Raw genomic sequence first — 23,927 nt, forward strand, 5'->3', positions numbered from 1 at the left:
GGTACGGGATTTAAGCACACTAACAGCTACTATATTGATGGGCTGCTTTGCCTTCCCCAACTCCAGCGCCACTGTGGTCTAGTCAACTATTGGGGGATGTGCTGTGTCATTGGTAGAGCCTAACTTCCCACTGCAACTGCTGGTGAGAAAGAGGAGCTATAATAACAATCCAGCATCAAGCAATGTGCCACTAGCACCCTCTCCACCTAGCCACACTGAAAGAGAGGGGCAGGCAACATGTGACCTCCAGATATTGCTGGACAATTCCCATCATCCCTAGCCCACAGGGGCTGATGGGAGTTGGTCCAACATCTGGAGGGCACCATGTTGGTTATCTCTGCTGTCACAAAACAGGACTTCTGAGCAGCTACTTCATGCTTGGTGTTGAGCCAGCCCAAGAGAGATGAGGAGCACCACTTTCCTTGCTTGGAGCAACTCCTGTATTCCCTCCTAAGGGAGTTTGGAGTTTAACACAGTCAGTCCTCAGTTCTCTAGAGCCAAGCGATTCCTTGTTTCTGAAACACATCCTGCGAAATTACAATGGTACCTCTGGTTGTGAACGGGATCCGTTCCAGAGGCCCGTTCGCAACATGAAAAGAGCGCAACCTGCAGCGCCGCTTCTGCGCATGCGCGGGTTGTGATCTGCCGCTTCTGTGCATGCGTGTGACGTCATTTTGCGCTTCTGCGCATGCGGCAAAACCTGGAAGTAAGCCTTTCCGGTACTTCCAGGTCGCAACCTGAAAGAATGTAACATGAAGCGGATGTAACATGAGGTATGACCGTATTTTCAATCTGACAAGAGACAGGCTGGCTCTGTTATCTCAAATTAAGTAACGTGCTCCTCCACAGATATTCCCATAGAAGCGTCCAACATAGTACTTGTCTGGTACATGCCATATACAACATTTCCACAAAAGAAAGCACAGGAACAGCTATAGCATGCAAAGTTCAGCATCGCAAGAATCTCACTTTCTCCCTAAGACTAGCAAGAGACTTTTAAGCAGGAATGGAAACTGCAGGCTTAGGGTCCAGACGTTGCCCTCCAGGCTTATCTGACCCATAGTGCTACACCCTCCTGGCTACACCTCCTCAAACACATCCCACACCGGCCCTAATCTGCACCTTCCTGGCTGGAATATGTCCTTAAACTCTGGTAATTCCTCTTGGTTTGCCTGGATGGAGGAAAAAGGGGTGTGTGTGACTGCAGAAACTAGCCCGCTATACTAAGGGAACATTTACATTCATTGCTCCACCTGCTTTGACTCTATCAACTGGCCCTTGGGTCAAAAAATGATTCTGCACCCTTGCTTTTGAAGCATGTAAACCAATCATTCCCAAGAGAATCAGGGTGTGTAGGTGCTGGGGGAGCAGTCTTCTACGGTCAAAGAGTAGATCTCCACCCAAGTTGACTAGTAGCAGAAGAGTTTATGTCATGTATGTGGTGCGCATCTGCAAATATTACAGAATTTGGGCAGCTGATCACAGGAGGTCTGGGCTTACTGCTTAACAGGGGCTGTCAGAATGCAATAGGAACAATGTGCATATCCCAGTAGCAAGGAAAGTGAAGGAGACACTGCTCTAGTCCAGGATGATGACTTGCCTGTCCAAGATGCCGTAAGGCATTCAAGACAGGTGTGGATGAATGCAGGTGGACTGTCGGACAACTTCTGCAACCCGGCAGCAGAAGTCAGCTTGTTTTCAATATGTGTTACAGAACACACAAGCCTTGTTCATCGACTTGCTCGTTGGGTACCACAGTAGCTACACTTGCCACTCATGGCCAACCAAGCATTGCCAGCTACAGCAGAAATAGCACAGACTGTTTTACGAAGCTGGACAAGGGAAGCTGTCTGCGGGCAGATCAGATGTCATTCTGGCCCATCTCCTAGTGCCCCCTCGCCTATTAATGCTTGGGTGGCTGGGCGGAAGAAAGGAGCAGGTATCTCCAGCAATAATTACCAGGGACCTTGGCTTACTAAATGGTGAGAAGTCTGTTCAGACTTTAAGCCTTTAGACTTCTGCTGCAATAGAAGAGGGTGCCAAGGTCGTGCTTCCCATAAGGAAAAACAAGGCCACCCAAGCTTCTAGTTCTCACCGTGAAAACCCTTGACAAGGTGGACCGGGACTACTCATTTCAAGAAGAGAAAGGGGCTCTGATGGGTTTCTAGTAGCCCCCAAGGACTTTCTGCATGTTTCAAGAGCTGCCCAGTTACGTCACAGACCTAGCCTAGACCACTGGGGTTCACGACAATTCAACAGATGCACTTGAACCAGCAGACACTGTTCCCCTCCTTGCTGCCAGCTAGTTTTATTTGTAACATTGACAGCTGTCTTCCACACCTGGGCAGAGTCGCTCTGGAGCTTTGAAATGAGATTCCACGATTAGTATTCAGCTTCCATGACCAACCCAACACAGCAGAGTTTAATTTGTGACTGGTCAGGTCTGTTAACCACGGCAGGGCCCAAACAGGAACAGGGAACAGTTCACTTGTCCCAGTGCCACCAGTACAAAAGTACTGCTTACTCTGATGCTGACAGTTCTATATCCTCTCCGCATTCAAACCGCACAAAGTCTAGTACAGATACACCCGTGGGCTGAATGTACTGTCCCAAGGAAATAGCAGGGTCCAGCAGGAAGGGCTGGGCAAGCATCTTGGTTTCAGAATCATCGCCGGGTTCATCCTCCAGAGAGCCTACAGAGAGAGGGGCCATGCCCACCACATGCTGGCCCAGCCTCCAGCCCAGTTCAGCAAAGTCCGACTTTTCACACGGCTCAGGGGGATAGCAGATCACCAGAGCTCCGTATTTGCCAAACATCATGTTAGAAAGTGACGGGTTTCCTTCTGGGAGAGCCCCGTGCACGTAAGAGCCGATGAAAAATTTCTCTGGCACCGATATCCACACTGCTCTCTTAATGACCATGTTCTCCCCCAGCTTGCCTGCATAAAAATAGAGAAGGCAAAAAAGTAGCATTAACCATTAGGAGCACAGGTGATGTTTTAAGGGCTAAGCTATGCTATGCCTATGATAAACAGCTGCATTCTGAAAAGGAAGTGGTCCTTGCAGTAAGTATTGCATTCTTGGCAACTTAATTGCCTGGTAAAGGTAAAGGGACCCCTGACCATTAGGTCCAGTCATGGCCGACTCTGGGGTTGTGGTGCTCATCTCACTTTATTGGCCGAAGGAGCTGGCGTACAGCTTCCAGGTCACGTGGCCAGCATGACTAAGCCACTTCTGGCGAACCAGAGCAGCGCACAGAAACGCCATTTACCTTCCTGCTGGAGCGGTACCTATTTATCTACTTGCACTTTGACATGCTTTTGAACTGCTAGGTTGGCAGGAGCAGGGACCGAGCAACGGGAGCTCACCCTGTCACGGGGATTCGAACCGCGACCTTCTGATCGGCAAGTCCTAGGCTCTGTGGTTTAACCCACAGCGCCACTTGCGTCCCTGCACCACCCATGTCCCCTGGACACATCTACAAATTAGAGAAAGGGTATTCAGGCAGAAAAGGACTGTTGGCTCAGTAGTAGAGCATCTGCCTTGCAGATCCTTCAATCCCTGGCATCTCTAGGTAGGACTCGGAACTGCACCCTGCCAGAAACCTTGGAGAGCTGTTTACACTTAGTGTAGACAATACTGGGTGAGATGAACCAAATGGTGTGACTCAGTATAGGGCAGGTTTCTTATGTGCCCCCTGCTTTCTTGGTCTTATTTAGCAATAATCTTTCCATATTGCTTACATAAAAAGAACTATCAAACTGGTTTACAACAGTAAATGGAAACAATTTAAAAGAGAGAAACCAAATCACAGACAATTGAAATGTAGCACTCACCAATAGCCAGAGCCAGCTGGTCCACAAGCAAGGAGCCATCGGGTCCTATCCTGAGCTGAGAAAGCTCATTTGAGTTTAAGAAACACTGCAAAATAAGTATATTGTGCATTATAAATCTACAAACTTATCAAGCACTTCTCTTGATATGCACAGCGAGATTTATAACCTTCACAGTTAATTAGAAAAGCTGTTTAGGCAACTGCTAAAATGGGTTTGGGGGGGCTGGGGAGGAGAAGAGTGAGACTCGATCTACAAATGCAGCAGTAGCTGCTGGTTTGCCACTCGAAAACACACTCAGTGTGGAGCCTCAAGCCAACCTGGACTTCCGAACATGCACGCAGACACAAGTTTCCCTCACTTGCTGTTTAAACTATGTTTCCAGCTAAACAAAGTGTCTGCACTCATAACAACTGTCTGTAGGCAAGCACACAGGAACAGCAACTCACAGCCCTCTTGAAGGGGTGCAGATGAAAAGCCCCAAAGTACTCTTTCCCCAGTTATTTCAATCTAAGCCAAGGCAATCTTCCTCAGAACCCAGATGCACTGGGGTCAGTTTGTGGCAAAGGGACAGCATAGACAAACAGAACATCCCTTAAAAGTCCTTTTTACTCCTGCAGAAGCTTCCTGGGAGCTTTTTGTGGGAATTAACCTACCAGGTCTGGTCAGAAACAGTGGAACAAGCCTCTCTATCCCCCCTCAGCTCTACAATTCTGTGACCTCCCTTTGTGTAATTTGCTTATTAAGATTCATTCAGCAGAAAGGTGCACTTTGCACTTAAATGCACAACTCTAGTAACTGCTATTAAAATGTGCCAGGAGGTTTAAGCTAAGAAGCCTTTTGTGCCACTCTCACCTTGGCGTAGGTGCTCAGCTGGTCCCTGGTCCCCTGATAATGCAGCATCGTTCCAATCGCCGCCTGCTGAATCAGATGCTGGAACTTGACATTTCGGGCCACAAAGTCAGTCTCGCAGTTCACCTGGCAAAGAAGCACAGCTAACTTTCAACTGCCTTGGCCACCGACTTCTATGGTGCTCAAGAGGCAGGAATAAAATCAGAAGTGGCAATTAGAGGATGAGATGACATCTTGTTTTCCAAAAGCACAGGCAGGGAAGAGAAGGCATCAACTTTTTCACCCCGGCTTTCCCTGAGAGGGGATCCAAACTCTGCCGATGTATTAACCTGATCTAATTATTTGTTATGTACTTTCAACTTGCTTTATGACTGTATTTTTATTGTTAATTTTGTACTATCCACTGCCCTGTTTTTTTTCTATACTGTGGGCAGTACAGTGGTACCTCGGGTTAAGAACTTAATTCGTCCCAGAGGTCCGTACTTAACCTGAAACTCTTCTTAACCTGAAGCACAACTTTAGCTAATGGGGCCTCCTGCTGCCGCTGCTGCTGCTGCACGATTTCTGTTCTCATCCTGAAGCAAAGTTCTTAACCCAAGGTAATATTTCTGGGTTAGAGGAGTCTGTAACCTGAAGCGTATGTAACCCGAGGCACCACTGTATAGATATTTTTGAAAATAAGATAAAAATGGCTACAGCTTTGGTTCTGTTCCATTTAACACCCCTCCCCCATGGATTCACCTATTATGCTAGGGTGTGCATTTTAATACTAAGATTAGTCTTCATTGATTTTGTCATCCGAGAGTGAAAATATCCCTGCAAACCACTCAGGTGCCCTTCTCTACTTCTGCAGATTTGTGGCGTAAAGCATCAAACTACTGATGACATGGATATTCCCATTAAGCATATAATTTTACCCATTCATTTTCAGGCAGCATATCAGCATGAAGGCAACATTTTAGCAAGAATCTTTAACATTCAGAGGCTGCTTTGAAATCAAGAAGATCTAGCAGGTCAATCTTGATTGCTGTGTGATTTCTGTAAGATAATATGCTGGCGTAGCATAATTTATTCTTAACACATCTATATTGCTTGTTCATATTCACTAGGTGTCCTTCTAAAGTTTAATTTTGTCAATACTTTCTCAGAAATGCAAATGAAGCTAACCTCTCTGTAATTCCCTGCAGTTTCTGAATCTGCTTGCCTCCATCACGTTGTTTTCTTGTCCATAAGAAAATCATTGTTTGCTCGCTCACTAGTCTTTTTCGAAAATATTAGGAATGTGAGACACCAGTCCTTTCGCTACCATAAAATTATACATTTTTTCACTCCACAATCTTGGACATGGGACACCCACAGAAACTCAGGGTGCTCCACATAGTCTTCTTTTTTGGAATAGCGGACATAAATCAAAAACACAATGGCATGTGAATGGTGTCCATGAGTTTCAATGGGATGCACATTAGGACATGCAACCACATTCTTAAATTCCCAAGAGTCTGCACATCCATTATTAACTCCCTTTATTATTATTAACAAAAAATTAATTGGGTGGAATCTGAGAGAAGGCAGGCCTGGGACAATTGTCCGCACTGGTGAAACAATATCCATGTCTTAAACTGAGCCAGCCAGATGTTATCCCTAAACCATGGGTAGGGAACCTGCAGTCCTCCAGATGCTCTTGTGCTATAACTCCCATCAACCAGCATAGGCAGTGGCCAGGAATGATGGGAGTTGTAGTCCAGCAACACAGGTTCCACACCTAAGCCCTGTCCTAAACCACTTCTAAAATCAAAGCCAGTACAACTAAGTTTTTAAGGCAGCCACAAAAAAGCTGTCTTTCAATCAAATTAAGACTGATTTGAACTCTTGTACCCATGTAGTCACACTAGCAGGTTTACCACTGAAACTACTGCTAGATGTGCCCCTGCTCCTGTGGGATCTTTGCACTTGAGCAGTGACAGTGTGGTATGAAATTACTGCTGAAAAGATCCTGCAGTATTGGGCTGGGTGTAAGAGAAAGTGCAAACACACAGTGACAAGAAGGCAGCAAGCTCGGTCCCCTGGGGCATGAACTGTTGGGCAGAATATCCTTTGCAAGAGGCAGCAACATCCTTTGAATCCCTTTTATTTAATGCCAAGCTAGCCACAACAGGGGCAAAAGAAATGAAGAAAAAACAGCAGCTTAAAACACTTCTGTGAACTGGTGCAAATGGCACAGAAATAAACACATTCCCGCTTTTGGGAGAGAATTACTGCAGGGTTTCCAAGCTTGATTCTCCACGTACTTTTTAGGGCTGCTTGCTGCATTGCTTTAGGAGACACAGAAGGAAGCACTTGTGCTTTCAGACCTGCCCTGATCCATCATGGTAAGCCTAATAAAGCAGGCACTCGCAGGACAAACCCCCAGAGGCATGTCTCCCAAAGAGCCATGTTCGCTCTGAGGAATAATGTGAAACCGTCAGTTCTTAAAAGAAGAGGTCCATGTAGCTATGCTTTTCGTAGAGTCATGTGGGAATTACACCTGAGCGGACCAAATACATTCTTTGCTCCAACAGCAAACTGACTTTCTATTATCAATGAGTTCTGTTTGGACAAATTGATTCTGTATGTATTGTGAGCTGCTAGAATGGTTATCATAAGAAAATAGAACTATTTAGAGGGATCAGATGAGGATTTATGGTCCATACCTGTGGGTGAAGAATCAACTCAAAAATTAAGATATACAGGAGGGCAAACAAAAAAGATTATCTTCAGCAACATGGCAAAAATTTAATGACGATAACAATGGTCAAATGCCTCCTGTGAAATATGCTGCTATTTAGAATTCTTAGCAACTTCTCAGTTTTAAACAAGAAATGTTGTAAGATCTCAAGGACAATATCCTGATATTTATTTTAAAAAGTAATTAAAAAAAATGTTACTACCCCTCAGCACCAAAAATAACAACTTTTTTCTAGGGAAAATGAATGAAACAATCCAAATTTGTACTTTGCATATGTGTGTTATGTTTAATATTACTTTACATTCAGTTGTGGTTTTTTGTTGCTGTGTGTTATTAAAGTGTATGTTCTTCTTTAAATAAACAAAAAGGTTTTTTTTAATTTTTTAAAAAAAGCTTTTGTCAAAAGGAAAATGCTCACCTCTACCATCACTGCAGAGCTTCCCTCTTGCAGAAGCCCAATAAGCCCTTCTTGTGTCTTCCGTCCTTGGAGTTTGGAAGCTTTGCTCCACCCTTCCTTTTGGGCTTGCTCATGTAGCCAGGCTTCAGCCTTGAAAGACAAATGCATACCCATAAACTGAGATACTATTCCCAAGGACAACGCAACAAATCAATTCAAACCCCAAATAAAAGCACAAGTATTTTCCCAGTATTATACCACTACAGAATAAAATGGGGGATGTTCAAATATTATTATAAATATGGCCTCATATATTTTATTTTTAAAATGTCTTGCAGACTGAAAGGAGAATGTAAGAATATAAAAATATTTGGTCCACTGGCATCCTTGCGGGTAAATATAATCTTCAGATCAACCATTAGAAGTTTGCTAGAACATTGCAGGTTCTAGAAGACATAGAATCCATATCTACTTCCAACAGGAGGCTAAACTAATACTGTTTTGGTGCCTCCTCTGGTGCCATTCACAGAGACTGCTGTTAAGGAATCATCAGTTTACTAAGGTTTCTCTGTATGACCAAAGATAAGAGTTAGTTGTTCATTTGGAAGCAATTCCCACTGACTGAAACACATTTTGAAATGCACAGTGTTTTTATGAATCACAATGCATTTTGTTTACCCCTGAACTTTTGGGTTCCTTCCCCAAGTTCTTCATCACGATAATTCATCTGGCATGGAAGCATCTCCTGGTTGTCTTTTTGTGGGGCTGGGTGGACAGCAAGAAAATAGTCCCTACCCTTTGCCTACACTGACTGAAGATGCACAGGATAAAACATTCTGGCCTCTAAACTCACTTGCAACCACATCTCAATGTGATTTACCCCACTGCCAGTATGCATTGGACTGCAACCTTAACATAACATAAAAAATGCTTACAATACCATTATTTTCCCGAAAGTACTTGAAACACTCAGGCAAAAAACTAAAATTAAACTTGCATTTTACATCACCGAAACATTTGTTCTTACCTCACTGACATCATCAAATTTCTCCAAGGCTTTCTTGCAGTTCACAAACGAGTAGCCAGTTTTCTTTCTGAGCTTCACCAGAGCTTCTTTTGCTGCTAGAACCGGAAGGCCAGCATGAAGGAAACGAACTAGATGCAAGTCAAACTACAAGGGGAGAGCAAGACAAAAATAAGTGAAAAGGATCCAACAACCAAGAAGGAGAGGAAAATTTAAAGAGCAACCCCACGCATGTTTACTGATCTCACAAGTACCTTTCTCCAAATATATGCATAGAATCAGAATAAGTTCTGATGCAACTACCTCTTTCAAGGGTTATTTTCTGGGGAAGAAGCATTCCCAAGGATCTACAAATATACTTGCCAGCTCAGAACTTTTGAGCAACATAGCAGCAACATCTTGACCATGCCCCCTCCCATTAAGCTGCTAAATTAAGAAGGTTGGGGAGGGGGGTCAGTAACAGATGTTTGTGCTGCAATCTCTGACATAGAAAACGAATTTCTTTCTTAAGATACACTCACACGTGCCTTGCTCGTCAGTCTTACATGCACGTCCAGCCCCTTTCTTGACCACTATTTTGCACTGTGCTCCAGCTAGTGGTCTTCGGGAGTCAGGAACCCCAAACTGTACAGGTGCCACATAACTCCCACCCCGCACATGAAAGAACGCGATCGTTTAGTGTGTCGGCACCTAAACTTTGGAACTGCTATCAAGCAGGCACTTTCATTGAACTCTTTTTAAACTTTTGAACTTCCTGCCTACTGCTATCAAGCAAAACAAATGCAATACCTTGTTACGCAGATGCAATAGTTACAACATATAGAGCGCAACAGGCTGAATGGTAATGTTTGTAACAAATTTCTTTACTGGTTACTTCCTAACATACAAATCAAGTCCAGGATGTACACCATATACAATCCTTAAGCAAGGTATATAACCTATTTAATTAAATGCAATGCAGATATATTTCTTCCTTTCTTAATACATTTTTGTTTGAGTTCATATATTACAGAGTCCTCAAATGTGGTTGTACTTTGTATGTTGTAACTACTGCTATCAAGCAGGCACTCTTTTTGGCACCTGCTAGAAACCACTCAAAAAAGGACACGGGTGGCGCTGTGGGTTAAACCACAAAGCCTAGGACTTGCTGATCAGAAGGTCGGGGGTTCGAATCCCCATGACAGGGTGAGCTCCCATTGTCCAGTCCCTGCTCCTGCCAACCTAGCAGTTCAAAAGCACATCAAAGTGCAAGTAGATAAATAGGTACCGCTCCTGCGGGAAGGTAAACGGCGTTTCCATGCGCTGCTCTGGTTCGCCAGAAGCGGCTGAGTCCTCCTGGCCACATGACCCAGAAGCTGTATGCCGGCTCCCTCGGCCAATAAAGCGAGATGAGTGCCGCAACCAGAGTCGTCCGCAATTGGACCTAATGGTCAGGGGTCCCTTTACCTTACCCTGGTGCTGATGTGAATTTAAACCTCTTTTGTAGTAGTTTAACTTTTTTGCGGTTTTTAAAGTGTGGTTTTGACTTTTCCCTCCCCCTTTGATTTTATCGTTTTTCCTTTTTGTGGGAACTGCTTTCACGATTTAGAGGTGTATTAAATTTTATGAATAAATTAAATTAAAATAAAATGCAGACCCCGCGAGCCTGAGCTTCATCATCACGCTCCGTGCCCTCCCCACGGATCTAAGCAGGGAGAAGCAGAGGCAGCGACGCCCAACGAAAGACTTTCGCACTCACTTGCCCGGCTAGAGAACCCCTTTTCCGCAAGGGCAGCAGCGCCCTTCCCAGCCCAGCCATCCGCTGCATCTTCAAGGCGCTTGCCATTACGCGTCACTACGCGCGCGACGCGGCGCGCGCCCTTACGTTCGTTTGGCTGAGGCCGCGCACGCGCGGTGCCGATCGTCACTTCCGCCCATTCGGCCTGCCGGGTTCTAGTTCGCGCGACGCACGCCATTGGCTGTAGCAGCTGGGCGGGGGTGGAGGCAGGTTGCACCAAGGAGAATGAAACTTATAGAGCAGCGCTCACGTTTCAGGTTCCGGGTTTGCTTCGGACCTCTAGTTTCGCCTTGTGCTAAAAGCAATCCAAGGATATATTTATAATGCAGAAGTGATAAAAAAACTAGAACTGCGCAAAGGCCGCGGCTCCGATTCCAAGTGAGGGTGGAAGGGCTGAGGCGGCTTCGCAGTGCAACCCTCACCGGGTCTACTCAGAAGTAAGACCCATTGAATTCAATGGGGTCTAGGATCGCAGCCTTATTCTTGCTGCAGCCCGAGTGTTTTTTGCGTGGTCACAACAGGAAGCCGTCCTTATATCCCCTGCTGGCTTCATTTCCACTGCAGCTCCCTTAAGCACCACTGAACACCCTGGGGTCATTCTGCAAAAAGATGGACACCCTGCATTAAATATCCCTAACATTCAGGGCCGGCCCAAGACATCTCTCAGCCGCTGGTTTCTTCCCCAACCTGCAACACAAAGGATAGTCACAACAGGCTCTGTGTGTGTTTTCATACAGATCTCCTTTTGGAAGACCACCCACCTTTCTCTTTACTTCCACTCCCATCATATATTTTAGCTTGCATTTTTCCCAGCAATTAAACATAACCTGATTGTCTCGCAAGCTTATCAATACTTATCCTTGCAAGCTTATCCTGGTTTGGCTGCACTGGTTGTCAGTTAGTTTCCAGGCCCAATTCAAAGTGTTGGGTTTGACCTATAAAGCTTTAAATGGCTCAGGATTGCAATACCCCAAGGGCAGCCCAGGACCTCCATACACACTGCCCAGGCTTGTGACCCGGGGGAAGTCACTGACCTCACCTCCAGAGGCACACTCCATTGTTTCTTGGGACAGATGGGTGCCAACAACACAACGGGGGAATATGTGTTAAATTGTTAAACTGTGTCTGGGTTCAAACCTAGCTCATACCCGACTATTCCTGATTTAAATTACACTTGCAGAACACATTTAAATCACTCCTATACCACTTTAACAGTCAGGCCTTCTTGGGAACTACAGGTTGTTAAGTGTTAAGATTGTAGCTCTGTCAGGAGACTGGGAGGGGAACAGGAGCCTCCTAACAGCTCTCAGCACACTTAACAAGCTACTCTATTTCCAGGAATTTTTTTTGAATGAGTGATTTAAATATATGGGGTGGAAGTGTCTTGGACAACAGAGTGGCTCCAAAATAAGGCATAGTTGCTCATGACAGCTAGCCAAGACTGGGAACTTCTACAAAGTAATCTGTCAAGCATTAGCAGAACTTAAAATTGAGTATCCACATATGTGGAAGAGACATTAAGCAAGCTTTTGAGGTTGTGGTTCTGGAGTTGTTCAAAGCGATAAACAACTACCTGACATTCAGAAGACATCTTAAGGCAGCCCTGTTCAGGGAAGTTTTTAACGTGTGATATTTTACTGTATTTTTGGTTTCTATGGAAGCCGCCCAGAGTGGCTGGGGAGGCCCAGCCAGATGGGCGGGGTATAAATAAATAATAATAATAATAATAATAATTATTATTATTATTCCACAATTGCTGTTTCATATGCTTTCCCCCTGTACTATTTCTGGACCGCAACAACATCAGGCCCACGGCAACTGAGCAATGTTGCACTTCCCATATCCATGATTAACAGCATGGGTAGCCTGTTGTTCAGCATGCTCCCTCACTCTCTGCTGTCATACAGAAAGATCAGGACTAATCTACTCTACAGGGTCATTGTAAGGACTAATGATGTAATATATGCAAAGTTATTTGATAACTTAAGAAGTACTATACTGTAGTAAGTGCTTAGAAATACAAGCAATTAAATAATGGACAGACAAGAAGAGGTAACCATGTACTGCACAGAAACATCCCTTCAGCTAATCATCTATAAATCCTAATGGTCTCAGGGATGCTGGGATATATTCTCCTGCAATGCAGCTCTGAGACACTTTACAATATGGTTACCAGATTTTTTTCAAGGAATCTGGGGACACTTTTTTTTGGAATTTCATGCTTTATTTTAGGAAAGGGTTGCCCAGAGTTATTGACCTTTTTTTGGGGGGGGGACGCCAAAGTTGTCGGGTGCGCACCTCGACACAAGTCAGGCGGAGAAGCACATCTACAAACACACAAACGCCAAAAAAAAAAAGGTTGGTGGTGGTGGAGACAGAGAGATTGAGTAAAGGCACTTGCTGGCCTTGGGAAAACACGCATTAAAACACACACACAAGGCACCGGCTTCCCATAACCGGGAGACTGCTGGAGTGTGAGTACAGTCCCTATAGAGATTTAACTGGTGGTGGTGGTGTCTCTGTCTCGCAACGCAGCAGAGCTATTTTCTATGCTTCTCCTCTTCTTCACCGCCTCAGCACCTCGCTCCCCCCCCCCAACTTGGGCGCGCAGAGCCTGCAGCAGAAGAGCGCAGCAGACTCTTCTGCTACAGGTGGCTCTGCGCGATTTCGGGGCGAGCGTTGATCAAGGAAGTGAGTCAGAAGGAAGCTCTCTGGCTCGCGCTTCGGTTTAAATAGCCCCCCCTCCAGCCAGCGGATTGGCTGGCTGGAACTCTGACGTGGCTGGGACCTCCGGTGTTGCTCGCTGCCATGGCGCCCACATGTTGCCTTGCCGGAAGTCCCGAGGCATAAATCCGGGGACATTAATTAAAATCCGGGGACATTCTGGGGACAGATTTGTGAATCCGGGGACTGTCCCTGGAAACGAGCGACGTTTGCTAACCCTACTTTTTTTAAAAAATGCAAACATAGAATATTACTTTAAATAGCTTCTGTAATTCACATGTTGAGTAAAATCTTACCCAGAGAATTTACATGCATAGCTTCCTTAAGATATTATACAAATTGAACTGAAACCAGGGTCCCTAAAAATGTTACCTATTAATAATTTATATAATCAGGAAATTGATAACGAGATAGTACCTTAGTGCAAAATAGAAATACATAGTGCATAGGCATGTATGATGTTAAACCATCTTTAAAAAGATAACATTATCCTTGTAGAAATGATATATCCATCTTTTTATGCAATCACAAAATTGTCATTTTAAAAAAGCATCTCTTAAAATGAGAAAAGGCATCTTAGTGTCTTTTAAAGCACTTGTGTAATGCTTCTGGTCCCTTGCCCTGGAGTTACTAAAATAATATTTTCTTTTTTGAACCAGGATCATTATTAAAGGTAAAAAAAGCAGTTTTACAAATTTCACTTAGAAAAGAATACCGGAGTGCCAAACACATTAAATCTAAGGGCACATCCTAGAACACATGCCTTCTCTGCCTGGTGCCACAGATGCACACTCGCAAAATATTACACCAAAGGGGCAAAGAAGTAAGCAACTCCTGTCAGCCAGATCACATTCTGGAGCTCCTGCTCTCCTGTGCACAGAGCTCCAGATTTATCTCTGCATTTACCTAGGTAAAGGTAAAGGGACCCCTGACCATTAGGTCCAGTCGTGGCCGACTCTGGGGTTGCGGCACTCATCTCACTTTATTGGCCGAGGGAGCCAGCATACAGCTTCCGGGTCATGTGGCCAGCATGACTAAGCCGCTTCTGGCGAACCAGAGCAGCGCACGGAAACGCCGTTTACCTTCCCGCCGGAGCGGTCCCTATTTATCTACTTGCACTCTGAGGTGCTTTTGAACTGCTAGGTAGGCAGGAGCTGGGACCGAGCAACGGGAGCTCACCCTGTCGCGGGGATTCGAATTGCCGACCTTCTGATCAGCAAACCCTAGGCTCTGTGGTTTAGACCACAGTGCCACCCACGTCCCTCTGCATTTACCTAGGAATGTTTAAAGAATGGACCCATCATGGTAAATCAGAAACAAGCGAATGCTGCCGAGTTGCTCCAATTCTTGTTCCACCATCCCTGGAGCAACAAATTGAAGCTTGGCTTACCATGCTTGCTCCCGGCTTACCAATTGGGATTTGTTTGGCAAACATGTGACCGTAAGCCGAGGCGCATGGCTGGGCTTTCCAGGAAGGGTAGAACAAAGCAGGAATGGTTCAGTAGCCTTCATGAACATGTCACTTTTTCACAACAAACAATGTGGCCGTGATCAGTGAAGCCTTTTGAAGGACTTGAGAATCACAGCAGTGGGGATGGCACCGCCCTGACATAGCTAGGGAATAGAATGGAAATGCATGTCACATGAACACTTAGGAAGAGCTTGATGGATCAGAACAAATGTCTGTCTAGGCCTTCATTCTGTTCTCACAGTAGCCAACCAGATGTCACCAAGAAGCCCACAACCAGGACACTGCCCTGAGATTGACAGATGTAGGACAATATGCAAATAATAATAATAATAATAATAATAATAATAATAATAATAATGGCAATATCTCTCTCAGAAAACACTGCCTTTTGAGGGAGCATGACCTTTCACATGTATACAGTGGTACCTTGGGTTAAGTACTTAATTTGTTCCAGAGGTCCGTTCTTAACCTGAAACTGTTCTTAACCTGAAGCACCACTTTAGTTAATGGGGCCTCCTGCTGCCGCTGTGCCGCCGGAGCACGATTTCTGTTCTGTTCTGCAAAGTTCTTAACCCGAGGTACTATTTCTGGGTTAGCGGAGTCTGTAACCTGAAGCGTATGTAACCTGAAGCATATGTAACCCGAGGTACCACTGTACTGGGATTTTCTTACTGCAACAGTCCAGCAAAGATAAGTTATTACAAATACAGTGGTACCTCGGTTTGCATACGTAGTCTGTTCCAGAAGACCGTTCGAGTTCTGAGCTGTTCAAAAACCGAAAGCTCAATACGGAAGCCAGATGGCATGTTCAGCTTCCGAAAAGTGTTTGAAAGCTGAAGCATTTACTTCCAGCTTTACATCGTTCGAAAACCGAAATGTTCGTCAATGGAGATGTTTCAAAAACCGAGGTACCACTTTACAGTGGTACCTCAGGTTAAGTACTTAATTCGCTCCGGAGGTCCATACTTAACCTGAAACTGTTCTTAACCTGAAGCACCACTTTAGCTAATGGGGCTCCCACTGCCGCCGCGCCACCGGAGCACGATTCCTGTTCTCATCTTGAAGCAAAGTTCTTAACCTTAAGCACTATTTCTGGGTTAGCGGAGTCTGTAACCTGAAGCGTATGTAACCTGAAGCGTACGTAACCCAAGGTACCACTGTATTACCATTTGCTGATGGATAGAGAACTCTGGATAATAGCTACCGCGGATGAATGTTTCACCTCACCCCACCCCAGACTTCTGGATTAAAAACACTCTGGTTTTTTTTTAAAAAAAGGTAAAGGCAGTGTTTGCTAAACTCATTGGTAAACCAAGAAGCTCACTGTCTGATGTCACTTTTGCAGGTCACTTTGTAGATGTTAATATTCTCAACCTCATCTCTAAAGACCAGCTTTGAGGTGAAGTGCACAGGCAGCATAGTCTCAAAGAACAGCGCCGTACTGTGCTCCTGACGCATTTTGGAAGACAGGTAGATGGTAGACTGAGCACCACATAGATGCTGGAGAGTCCTGATCAACAAGGGGTAGGTGTGCTTGAGATAGACAATATCTGCACCCAGGATGAAGTCATAATTTTGGGGAAACTCTTTGTGGTCCACACCCCACGACAGAGCACAAACTCTGGTTCGTGTCATGCATTCTGCAGACACGTTCCGGCGGACATTCTCCTCTATCTGCTTCATGGCCACAGGAAGATCTGTGATGGTCACATCACCGCCTGGAAGAATGGAAAGGAAACTGTTAGCAACAAATTCAGTTTGGTACCATATGCATTAAAAAGTAGAGACATCACCTTGCCAACAAAGGTTCGTATAGTTAAAGCCATGGTTTTCCCAGTAGTGATGTATGGAAGTGAGAGCTGGACCATAAAGAAGGCTGATCGCCGAAGAATTGAAGCTTTTAAATTATGGTGCTGGAGAAGACTCTTGAGAGTCCCTTGGACTGCAAGAAGATCAAACGCATCCATTCTTAAGGAAATCAGCCCTGAGTGCTCACTGGAAGGACAGATCCTGAAGCTGAGGCTCCAATACTTTGGTCACCTCATGAGAAGAGAAGACTCCCTGGAAAAGACCCTGATGTTGGAAAAGATGGAGGGAACAAGGAGAAGGGGGCGACAGAGGACGAGATGGTTGGACAGTGTTCTCGAAGCTACCAGCATGAGTCTGACCAAACTGCGGGAGGCAGTGGAAGACAGGAGTGCCTGGCGTGCTCTGGTCCATGGGGTCACGAAGAGTCGGACATGACTAAACGAATAAACAACAACAACCATATGCTTTACTCATAATGTCACTCGAGGCTCAGGTTGCCTCAGTGGCCCGGAGTGCCTTCCATCAGCTTCGGCTGGTGGCCCAGCTGCACCCCTATCTGACCAGGGATAATCTAACTACTGTTGTCTATGCTCTGGTAACCTCAAGGTTAGATTAGTGCAATGTGTTATATGTAGGGCTGCCTCTGAAGATGGTTTGGAAACTTCAGCTGGTGCAGAATTTCGCAGCCAGGATGCTCACTGGGGAAGACAGTCTGAACATGTGACACTAATCCTGGCTGCTAATACTAGAAAATACTAATACTAGAAAATAAAACAAAACTCCTATTGAAAGTGTACAGCCTGTTACTTGAATGGGACACCAAGGATGAAGAAGTAAAGGAGGTAATGGTGAGATGGGCAATGGACTTCGGACATAATATAGAGTTTGACAAATGGAAGGCATTATGGAACAAAGGTATGAGATTCTCGGCATGCACAACACTCAGGGAAAATATGTATAAAATGATGTACAGGTGATACGTAACGCCCGTAAAATTGGAAAAAATATATAAAACTGGTGATAAATTATGTTGGAAGTGTAAGATCAAGGAGGGCGATTTTTATCATATGTGGTGGTTGTGTGAGCCTATCAAAAAATTCTGGGAATCTATTTACAATGAACTAAAAAAAATCTTTAAATATACCTTTATTAAAAAACCCGAAGCCTTTTTGCTGGGGATAATTGGAGAGGAAATCAAAAAGGAAGATCAAACACTCTTTCAGTACGCGACAGTGGCTGCTAGAACTCTAATAGCGCAGAATTGGAAGACATCAAAAATCCCAACTATAAACGAGTGGCAATCCAAACTATTTGATTATTTAGAATTGGCAAAAATGACACAGAAAATAAGAAATCAAAAAGACATAAAGTTTAACAAAGAATGGAATAAATTTATGACATATATGGAAACAGAGGTAAAAAATCTAAAAATCACAGTAGGTGTGATGTAACACTTGTGATGTAAAGAGTTTTTTAAGGAAAAGAAACTGCAGATAAAAAATCATATAATATATTCTGAAACCGAGATGAAGGGAAGTCAATTAGTGTTGTGTGTTATTTAGTAAATGTAACCTAATTTGTTGGTATCTTATGTTAGGAGATGTTTTTTCTTTTGTTTTCTTTATTACTATTTCTCTTTTTTTATGTATTTCTTTTTTGTGTGTATGTGTTATGTATGTTTTTTTCGTTTGTTTTAATGTTTGATGTAGCAAAACGAATTAAAATCAATAAAAAAAATAAAAAATTAAATTTTTTTAAAAAAAGACACTAATCCTGGCCCAACTGCCCTGGCTGCCAAGTAGTTCCCAGGCCCAATTCAAAGTGCTGGTTTTGACCTATGAAACCTTAAACAGCTCAGGACCACAATACCTGAAGGACCGCCTCTCTCCATATGAACCAAACCAGACCCTGCGATCATCACCTGAGGCCGTTCTTTGTGTGCCTCCTCCACGAGAGGTCCAGAGGATGGCAACATGAGAAGGGGCCTTTTCTGTGGTGGCTCCCCATTTGTGGGATGCTCACCCCAGCAAGGCTCACCTGCAACCATCACTTACGCAACTTTAGACACCATGCAAAAACGCTCCTCTTGAACCAGGCCTTCGGCTGAATAACTTTCTATGTCCTTTTAAATGTGTTTTGTGGGAGGGGGGCGGATTATCAGTTGCTTTTGCTTTTGTTTTTATTTTGTGTTGTGACTTTATCTTGCATCTTTATGCTGTGAATCAACCATGAGATCTTTGGATGAAGGGCGGTATATAAATTTAACAAATAAATAATCAATAAGTGATCCTACATACCAAGAAGGGCTGCAAGGATGCCCACGACGCCCGTGCCAGCACCCAGTTCTATAACCTTCTTGCCCCAGAAATTCAGTTTCTGTGCCTCAAAATACTCGCAGAGGGTTAGGGCCTTAGACATGGGAAGAGAGAGAGATAATGAAGAGTAAATGAGGAGTGAAGGATACATTCAGTATGCCAAGCACATCTATGTAGGTGATGCAAACTTTCCCATTCCACCTTTGACAACAGGACTAGTAGGCCTCGGTCCAGTATACCTGAAGGAGCGTCTCCACCCCCATCGTTCTGCCCGGACACTGAGGTCCAGCGCCGAGGGCCTTCTAGCAGTTCCCTCACTGCGAGAAGCCAAGTTACAGGGAACCAGGCAGAGGGCCTTCTCGGTAGTGGCGCCCTCCCTGTGGAACGCCCTCCCACCAGATGTCAAAGAGAACAACTACCAGACTTTTAGAAGACATCTGAAGGCAGCCCTGTTTAGGGAAGCTTTTAATGTTTGACGGACTATTGTATTTTAATATTCTGTTGGAAGCTGCCCAGAGTGGCTGGGGAAGCCCAGCCAGATGGGCGGGGTTTAAATAAATTATTATTATTATTAGTGTCCCTGCTGACAACGGGATGATTTCACAACGGCTGACAATGTATGCAGTGGAGGAGGGAAGAATTGTAATTGTACCTGTGAAGCATTTGACATTTAGGGATGAAAACGCTGCTGTAATGAGGAAGGAAAAGATGAAGTTCAACAGCAGAGCAGCCTGCAATGAACACAGGTCCATCTCATGCTCATGTCAAGGGTGGACTTTGGTAATATGGCACCCTTAGCGAGGACAACATTTGGCACTCCCCCCAAAAAAATATTTCTCATTTTCACAATAATTCCTTTTGATACAGTTGCTTTTTATTCAGTTCTTTTAAAATTCTTTTTATTCTGTATCAATATAGGTTTTTAAAAATATTATTATTGTCATTATTATTATTATTATTATTATTATTATTATTATTATTATTTTGTGCCCCCTCAGCTGAGCACCCTGTGCAAGGGAACCACCCACACCTCCCTAAATCTGGCACTGCTTCACAGGACACCAAAAAGCACCTGCCCTTTTTAGAGGAACTAAAGCAACACTTTCACATTACAGTACAGTGGTACCTCGGGTTAAGTACTTAATTCATTCCGGAGGTCCATTCTTAACCTGAAACTGTTCTTAACCTGAAGCATCACTTTAGCTAATGGGGCCTCCTGCTGCCGCCGCGCCGCCAGAGCACGATTTCTGTTCTTATCCTGAAGCAAAGTTCTTAACCTGAAGCACTATTTCTGGGTTAGCGGAGTCTGTAACCTGAAGCGTATGTAACCCGAGGTACCACTGTACATACATACGCACATACACCAGTCTTTATTTCCTTGCTGGGTTTCCCAAACTTGAACATCTCCAGCTGTTTTTGGGCTACAGTTCCCATCATCCCTGCTCACTGGCACTGCTTGCTAGGGATGATGGGAGTCGTAGTCCATCAACATCTGGACACCCAAGTTTGGGAAACTGTAGTGCAGACCAAGTCACAGAGAGGTTGAGAAAGGCTGGTCTAAACCTTTTACTTTGTGCCACAGCCCTGATCACCATAGTTCACACCATCAACATCAAGCAGCAAATACTGTACTCATAGAGGGAAAACTTGCAGGCTTACATTTTTTTGATGCTTTAAGAGTTTCTTTGCTAAGAGGAAGGCAGAGTAGGAGCAGGGAAAGAAGGAGGCTGGGAGCATTTGTTTGTTGTCGGCTACTCAGTTTGAATAGTAATAGTAATTATGTGCGGACAACAATAACAACTCCTCAATTCTACTGCATGTGCAGATTAGATCCTATAGAGTCAACAGTGTAGACCAGGGTTTCCCAAACTTGGGTCTCCAGCTGTTGGACTACAACTCCCACCATCCCTGACCACTGGTCCTGCTAGCTAGGGATGCTGGGAGTTGTAGTCCAAAAACTGCTGGCGACCCAAGTTTGGGAAGCCCTGTCTAGATCTATTTTCAGTGCAGACTGCTTCGCCCCTTTTGAAACAGGCACGTTGGGGCAGGCTTGTGCAAGAGATGCGCCTAAAAGTTCCTGCGGAGATCACTGCTTGAGCCTGGATGCATGCCATAAAAAGCTCAGAGGCAACCACTTGGAAAACGTAAATATGCAAGGGCAAGATTTCTACCTGTTTTAAGAAGACTCCTCCTGCACGGATGTGCCAAGATCTACCTGAAGCAATAGCTGCCTGCAACCCTATGCACACTTACCTGGAAGTAAGCCCTGCTCAACTCCGCGAGGCTTACTTCCAAGTAGACATGCACAGGGCTGCCCTTCCTCCAAGCCTCGTGCAAATCTCTGGCCCCGGACGGATCCAGCTGCGCCCGGACTCACCGCTTCCCAAACCGGCGCAGCCACCCCCAGCTGGGCGCCGTGGTGCTGCGCGATGCTCAGCTCGTGCCCGCAGAACCGGTACCGGGCCTCTGCCGGGAAAGCATCTGCAAAGAGCCCCAGCTCCTGCGGGAACACCGACTCCAGCCCGGCCTCCACGTCGGCGGCGAGCGCGGCCATCTTCGTACCTTTCCCGGGGCTGCGCGGATCTGCCGCCTCTAGAGGCCGCTGGGCATCGCCACCACCATCATTATTATTATTTCGCTTTATCTCACTCAAGGCAACCCAAAGTTACTTCCAAGCAGGTAGGATGCTGCTGGATGGACCAGGGAGGCCGCGTCTTGCTCACCTGTTCTCCAGGTGGGTTGGTTTGGTGGCGGTCCCACCTGAATGCTTCATAACGGGGGATTTTTCTTAGTTCTGCCCAAAGTTGTTGAGCTTTTTTTGCAGCATCTGAAAATAGAAATGTCGAGCTATTTGCCAAAATCTACACTTCCAACAGAGGGACGTTAAACAGAGGGGTTAAACCACAGAGCCTAGGACTTGCCGATCAGAAGGTCGGTGGTTCGAATCCCCGCGATGGGGTGAGCTCCCGTTGCTCGGTCCCTGGCTCCTGCCAACCTAGCAGTTCAAAAGCACGACAAAATGCAAGTAGATAAATAGGTACCGCTCCGGTGGGAAGGTAAACGGCATTTCCGTGCACTGCTCTGGTTCACCAGAAGTGGCTTAGTCATGCTGGCCACATGACCCGGAAGCTGTACGCCGGCTCCCTCGGCCAATAAAGCGAGATGAGCGCCACAACCCCAGAGTCGGTCACGACTGGACCTAATGGTCAGGGGTCCCTTTACCTTTACACTTCCAACATGGCTTGCCATACATACCGGACATTCAAGCGATTTCCGCCCAGACACTTTCTGACACCCTTCATCACAGGGCAGTTTACAACATAAAAACACAGAAATGCATAGTAGCCAGTGCAATTTTTCAAAAAAAAGAGGTGCTGGAACTCACCTTGAATACTTCCCTCCTTCTCTTAGAATGACAATTGCACCCACCTGAGAGGTGCCGGAACTCACCTGAAAACATGCTGGAATGCACCTGAGAGGTGCCAGGACTGAGTTCCTGTGAGTTCCCCTTGGGAAAATGCCCAGATAGTAGCAAACAAACAAACAAAAATACCCCTGCTGTTATATTATAGTTGGGAAAGGATGCACAAATCAAGCTGTAACAAACATTATTATTATTTATTAAATTTGTATATTGTCCTACAACTGTAGGTCTCAGGGCTGTTCACAACACAAAGTTACAATACAGTGGTACCTCGGGTTAAGTACTTAATTCGTTCCGGAGGTCCGTTCTTAACCTGAAACTGTTCTTAACCTGAAGCACCACTTTAGCTAATGGGGCCTCCAGCTGCCGCTGTGCCGCCGGAGCACAATTTCTGTTCTTATCCTGAAGCAAAGTTCTTAACCTGAAACACTATTTCTGGGTTAGCGGAGTCTGTAACCTGAAGCGTATGTAACCTAAAGCGTATGTAACCCGACGTACCACTGTATACGAAGGACAAAATACATTATAAAAATAATCAAAGCACAAAATACATAATGAGAACAATAAAAACATAATAAAAACAAAAACAATCAAAATATAATAAAAACAATCAAAACGCTAATAAACAATACACTCCCCAACAAAAGCCCCTAAACATTACTCCAGCCCCAAAAACAGAAATCTAAATTAACATGTAACATTTCACAAACGGTGTAAAACAACCCTACCCTCCAAATAAAAAATCACCCACCCAAGTTAAAACCCAATTTTTATCCAAGCTAAAATCATTGTGGATTTTCACCTTTACAATTCACACTTTAATGTAAAGACTGTTTTGATTTTGAGTGCTGCAAATTGATGCTTTTGAATTATGGTGCTGGAGGAGACTCTTGAGAGTCCCATGGACGGCAAGAAGATCAAACGTATCCATTCTGAAGGAAATCAGCCCTGAGTGCTCACTGGAAGGACAGATCCTGAAGCTGAGGCTCCAAGACTTTGGCCACCTCATGAGAAGAGAAGACTCCCTGGAAAAGACCCTGATGTTGGGAAAGATGGAGGGCACAAGGAGAAGGGGATGACAGAGGACGAGATAGTTGGACAGTGTTCTCGAAGCTACCAGCATGAGTTTGACCAAACTGCAGAAGGCAGTGGAAGACAGGAGTGCCTGGCGTGCTCTGGTCCATGGGGTCACGAAGAGTCGGACACGGCTAAACGACTAAACAACAACAACAAAGAAACAGTCTCAACTCCATGTTTGACAGGACCTGGGCAAAGTGTGCTTTCGTGGGTCCGCTCACAGGGCCATAATGCTTGTCAATATGGCAGGTTAGGTGGGTGGGAAAGACTTGCTGATTCCAAATACCCCTGCAAGCCTGTAAGCACAGAAACATACTGCATCCTCTGAACGATTCCTATTGGTGACAATGTCAGAGCTGTCCAAAATTCAGCACTTTTTCTTGTTGGGATTTACTTCTGTAGAAGAAATGGCAGAGACATTGTAGAGCCAGGCAGAGACTGCCTCACTCCTTTAACAGAAGCTGTGTTCATACTCCAGTTTAATGTGCACTCACCTCAC

General features: G+C 45.0%; 2 protein-coding genes across 4 annotated transcripts in view; both read right to left on the bottom strand.

Annotated features, from left to right (window-relative positions):
- EEF1AKMT3 (EEF1A lysine methyltransferase 3) overlaps nucleotides 1–21,494 on the bottom strand; it is a 111,786-nt gene extending 90,292 nt beyond the window's left edge. The window contains exons 1-3 of one of the 2 annotated variants that reach the window (XR_008328354.1): nucleotides 21,305–21,494; nucleotides 18,910–19,021; nucleotides 15,429–16,521 (exon numbers count right to left, since the gene is read on the bottom strand). Coding sequence is in view for 1 of the 2 variants with exons in the window: in XM_053372695.1 (XP_053228670.1) it covers nucleotides 16,124–16,521; nucleotides 18,910–19,021; nucleotides 21,305–21,481 (687 nt within the window). In the remaining variant the exon portion in view is untranslated. Of the gene's footprint in view, nucleotides 1–13,582; nucleotides 16,522–18,909; nucleotides 19,022–21,304 lie in introns of those variants that run through there. The other variant, XM_053372695.1, reaches the window with a different exon arrangement.
- On the bottom strand, nucleotides 765–10,801 carry TSFM (Ts translation elongation factor, mitochondrial). Of its 2 annotated transcripts, none has more exons than XM_053372647.1 (6): nucleotides 10,574–10,801; nucleotides 8,835–8,978; nucleotides 7,829–7,957; nucleotides 4,689–4,811; nucleotides 3,837–3,921; nucleotides 765–2,939 (listed from the first exon to the last, which is right to left on the bottom strand). In XM_053372647.1, exons 1-6 carry the CDS (start codon nucleotides 10,784–10,786, stop codon nucleotides 2,521–2,523), a joined length of 1,113 nt encoding a protein of 370 aa, XP_053228622.1. In that variant the 5' UTR covers nucleotides 10,787–10,801; the 3' UTR covers nucleotides 765–2,520. The 2 variants fall into 2 exon arrangements, with proteins under 2 accessions (XP_053228622.1, XP_053228631.1); XM_053372656.1 differs by having other exon boundaries at nucleotides 10,570–10,691.
- Nucleotides 21,495–23,927: the final 2,433 nt, after the last annotated feature.

This window comes from Podarcis raffonei, chromosome 2 (assembly GCF_027172205.1).
Source record: "Podarcis raffonei isolate rPodRaf1 chromosome 2, rPodRaf1.pri, whole genome shotgun sequence".
In the NCBI taxonomy this organism is placed as follows: Eukaryota; Metazoa; Chordata; class Lepidosauria; order Squamata; family Lacertidae; genus Podarcis; species Podarcis raffonei.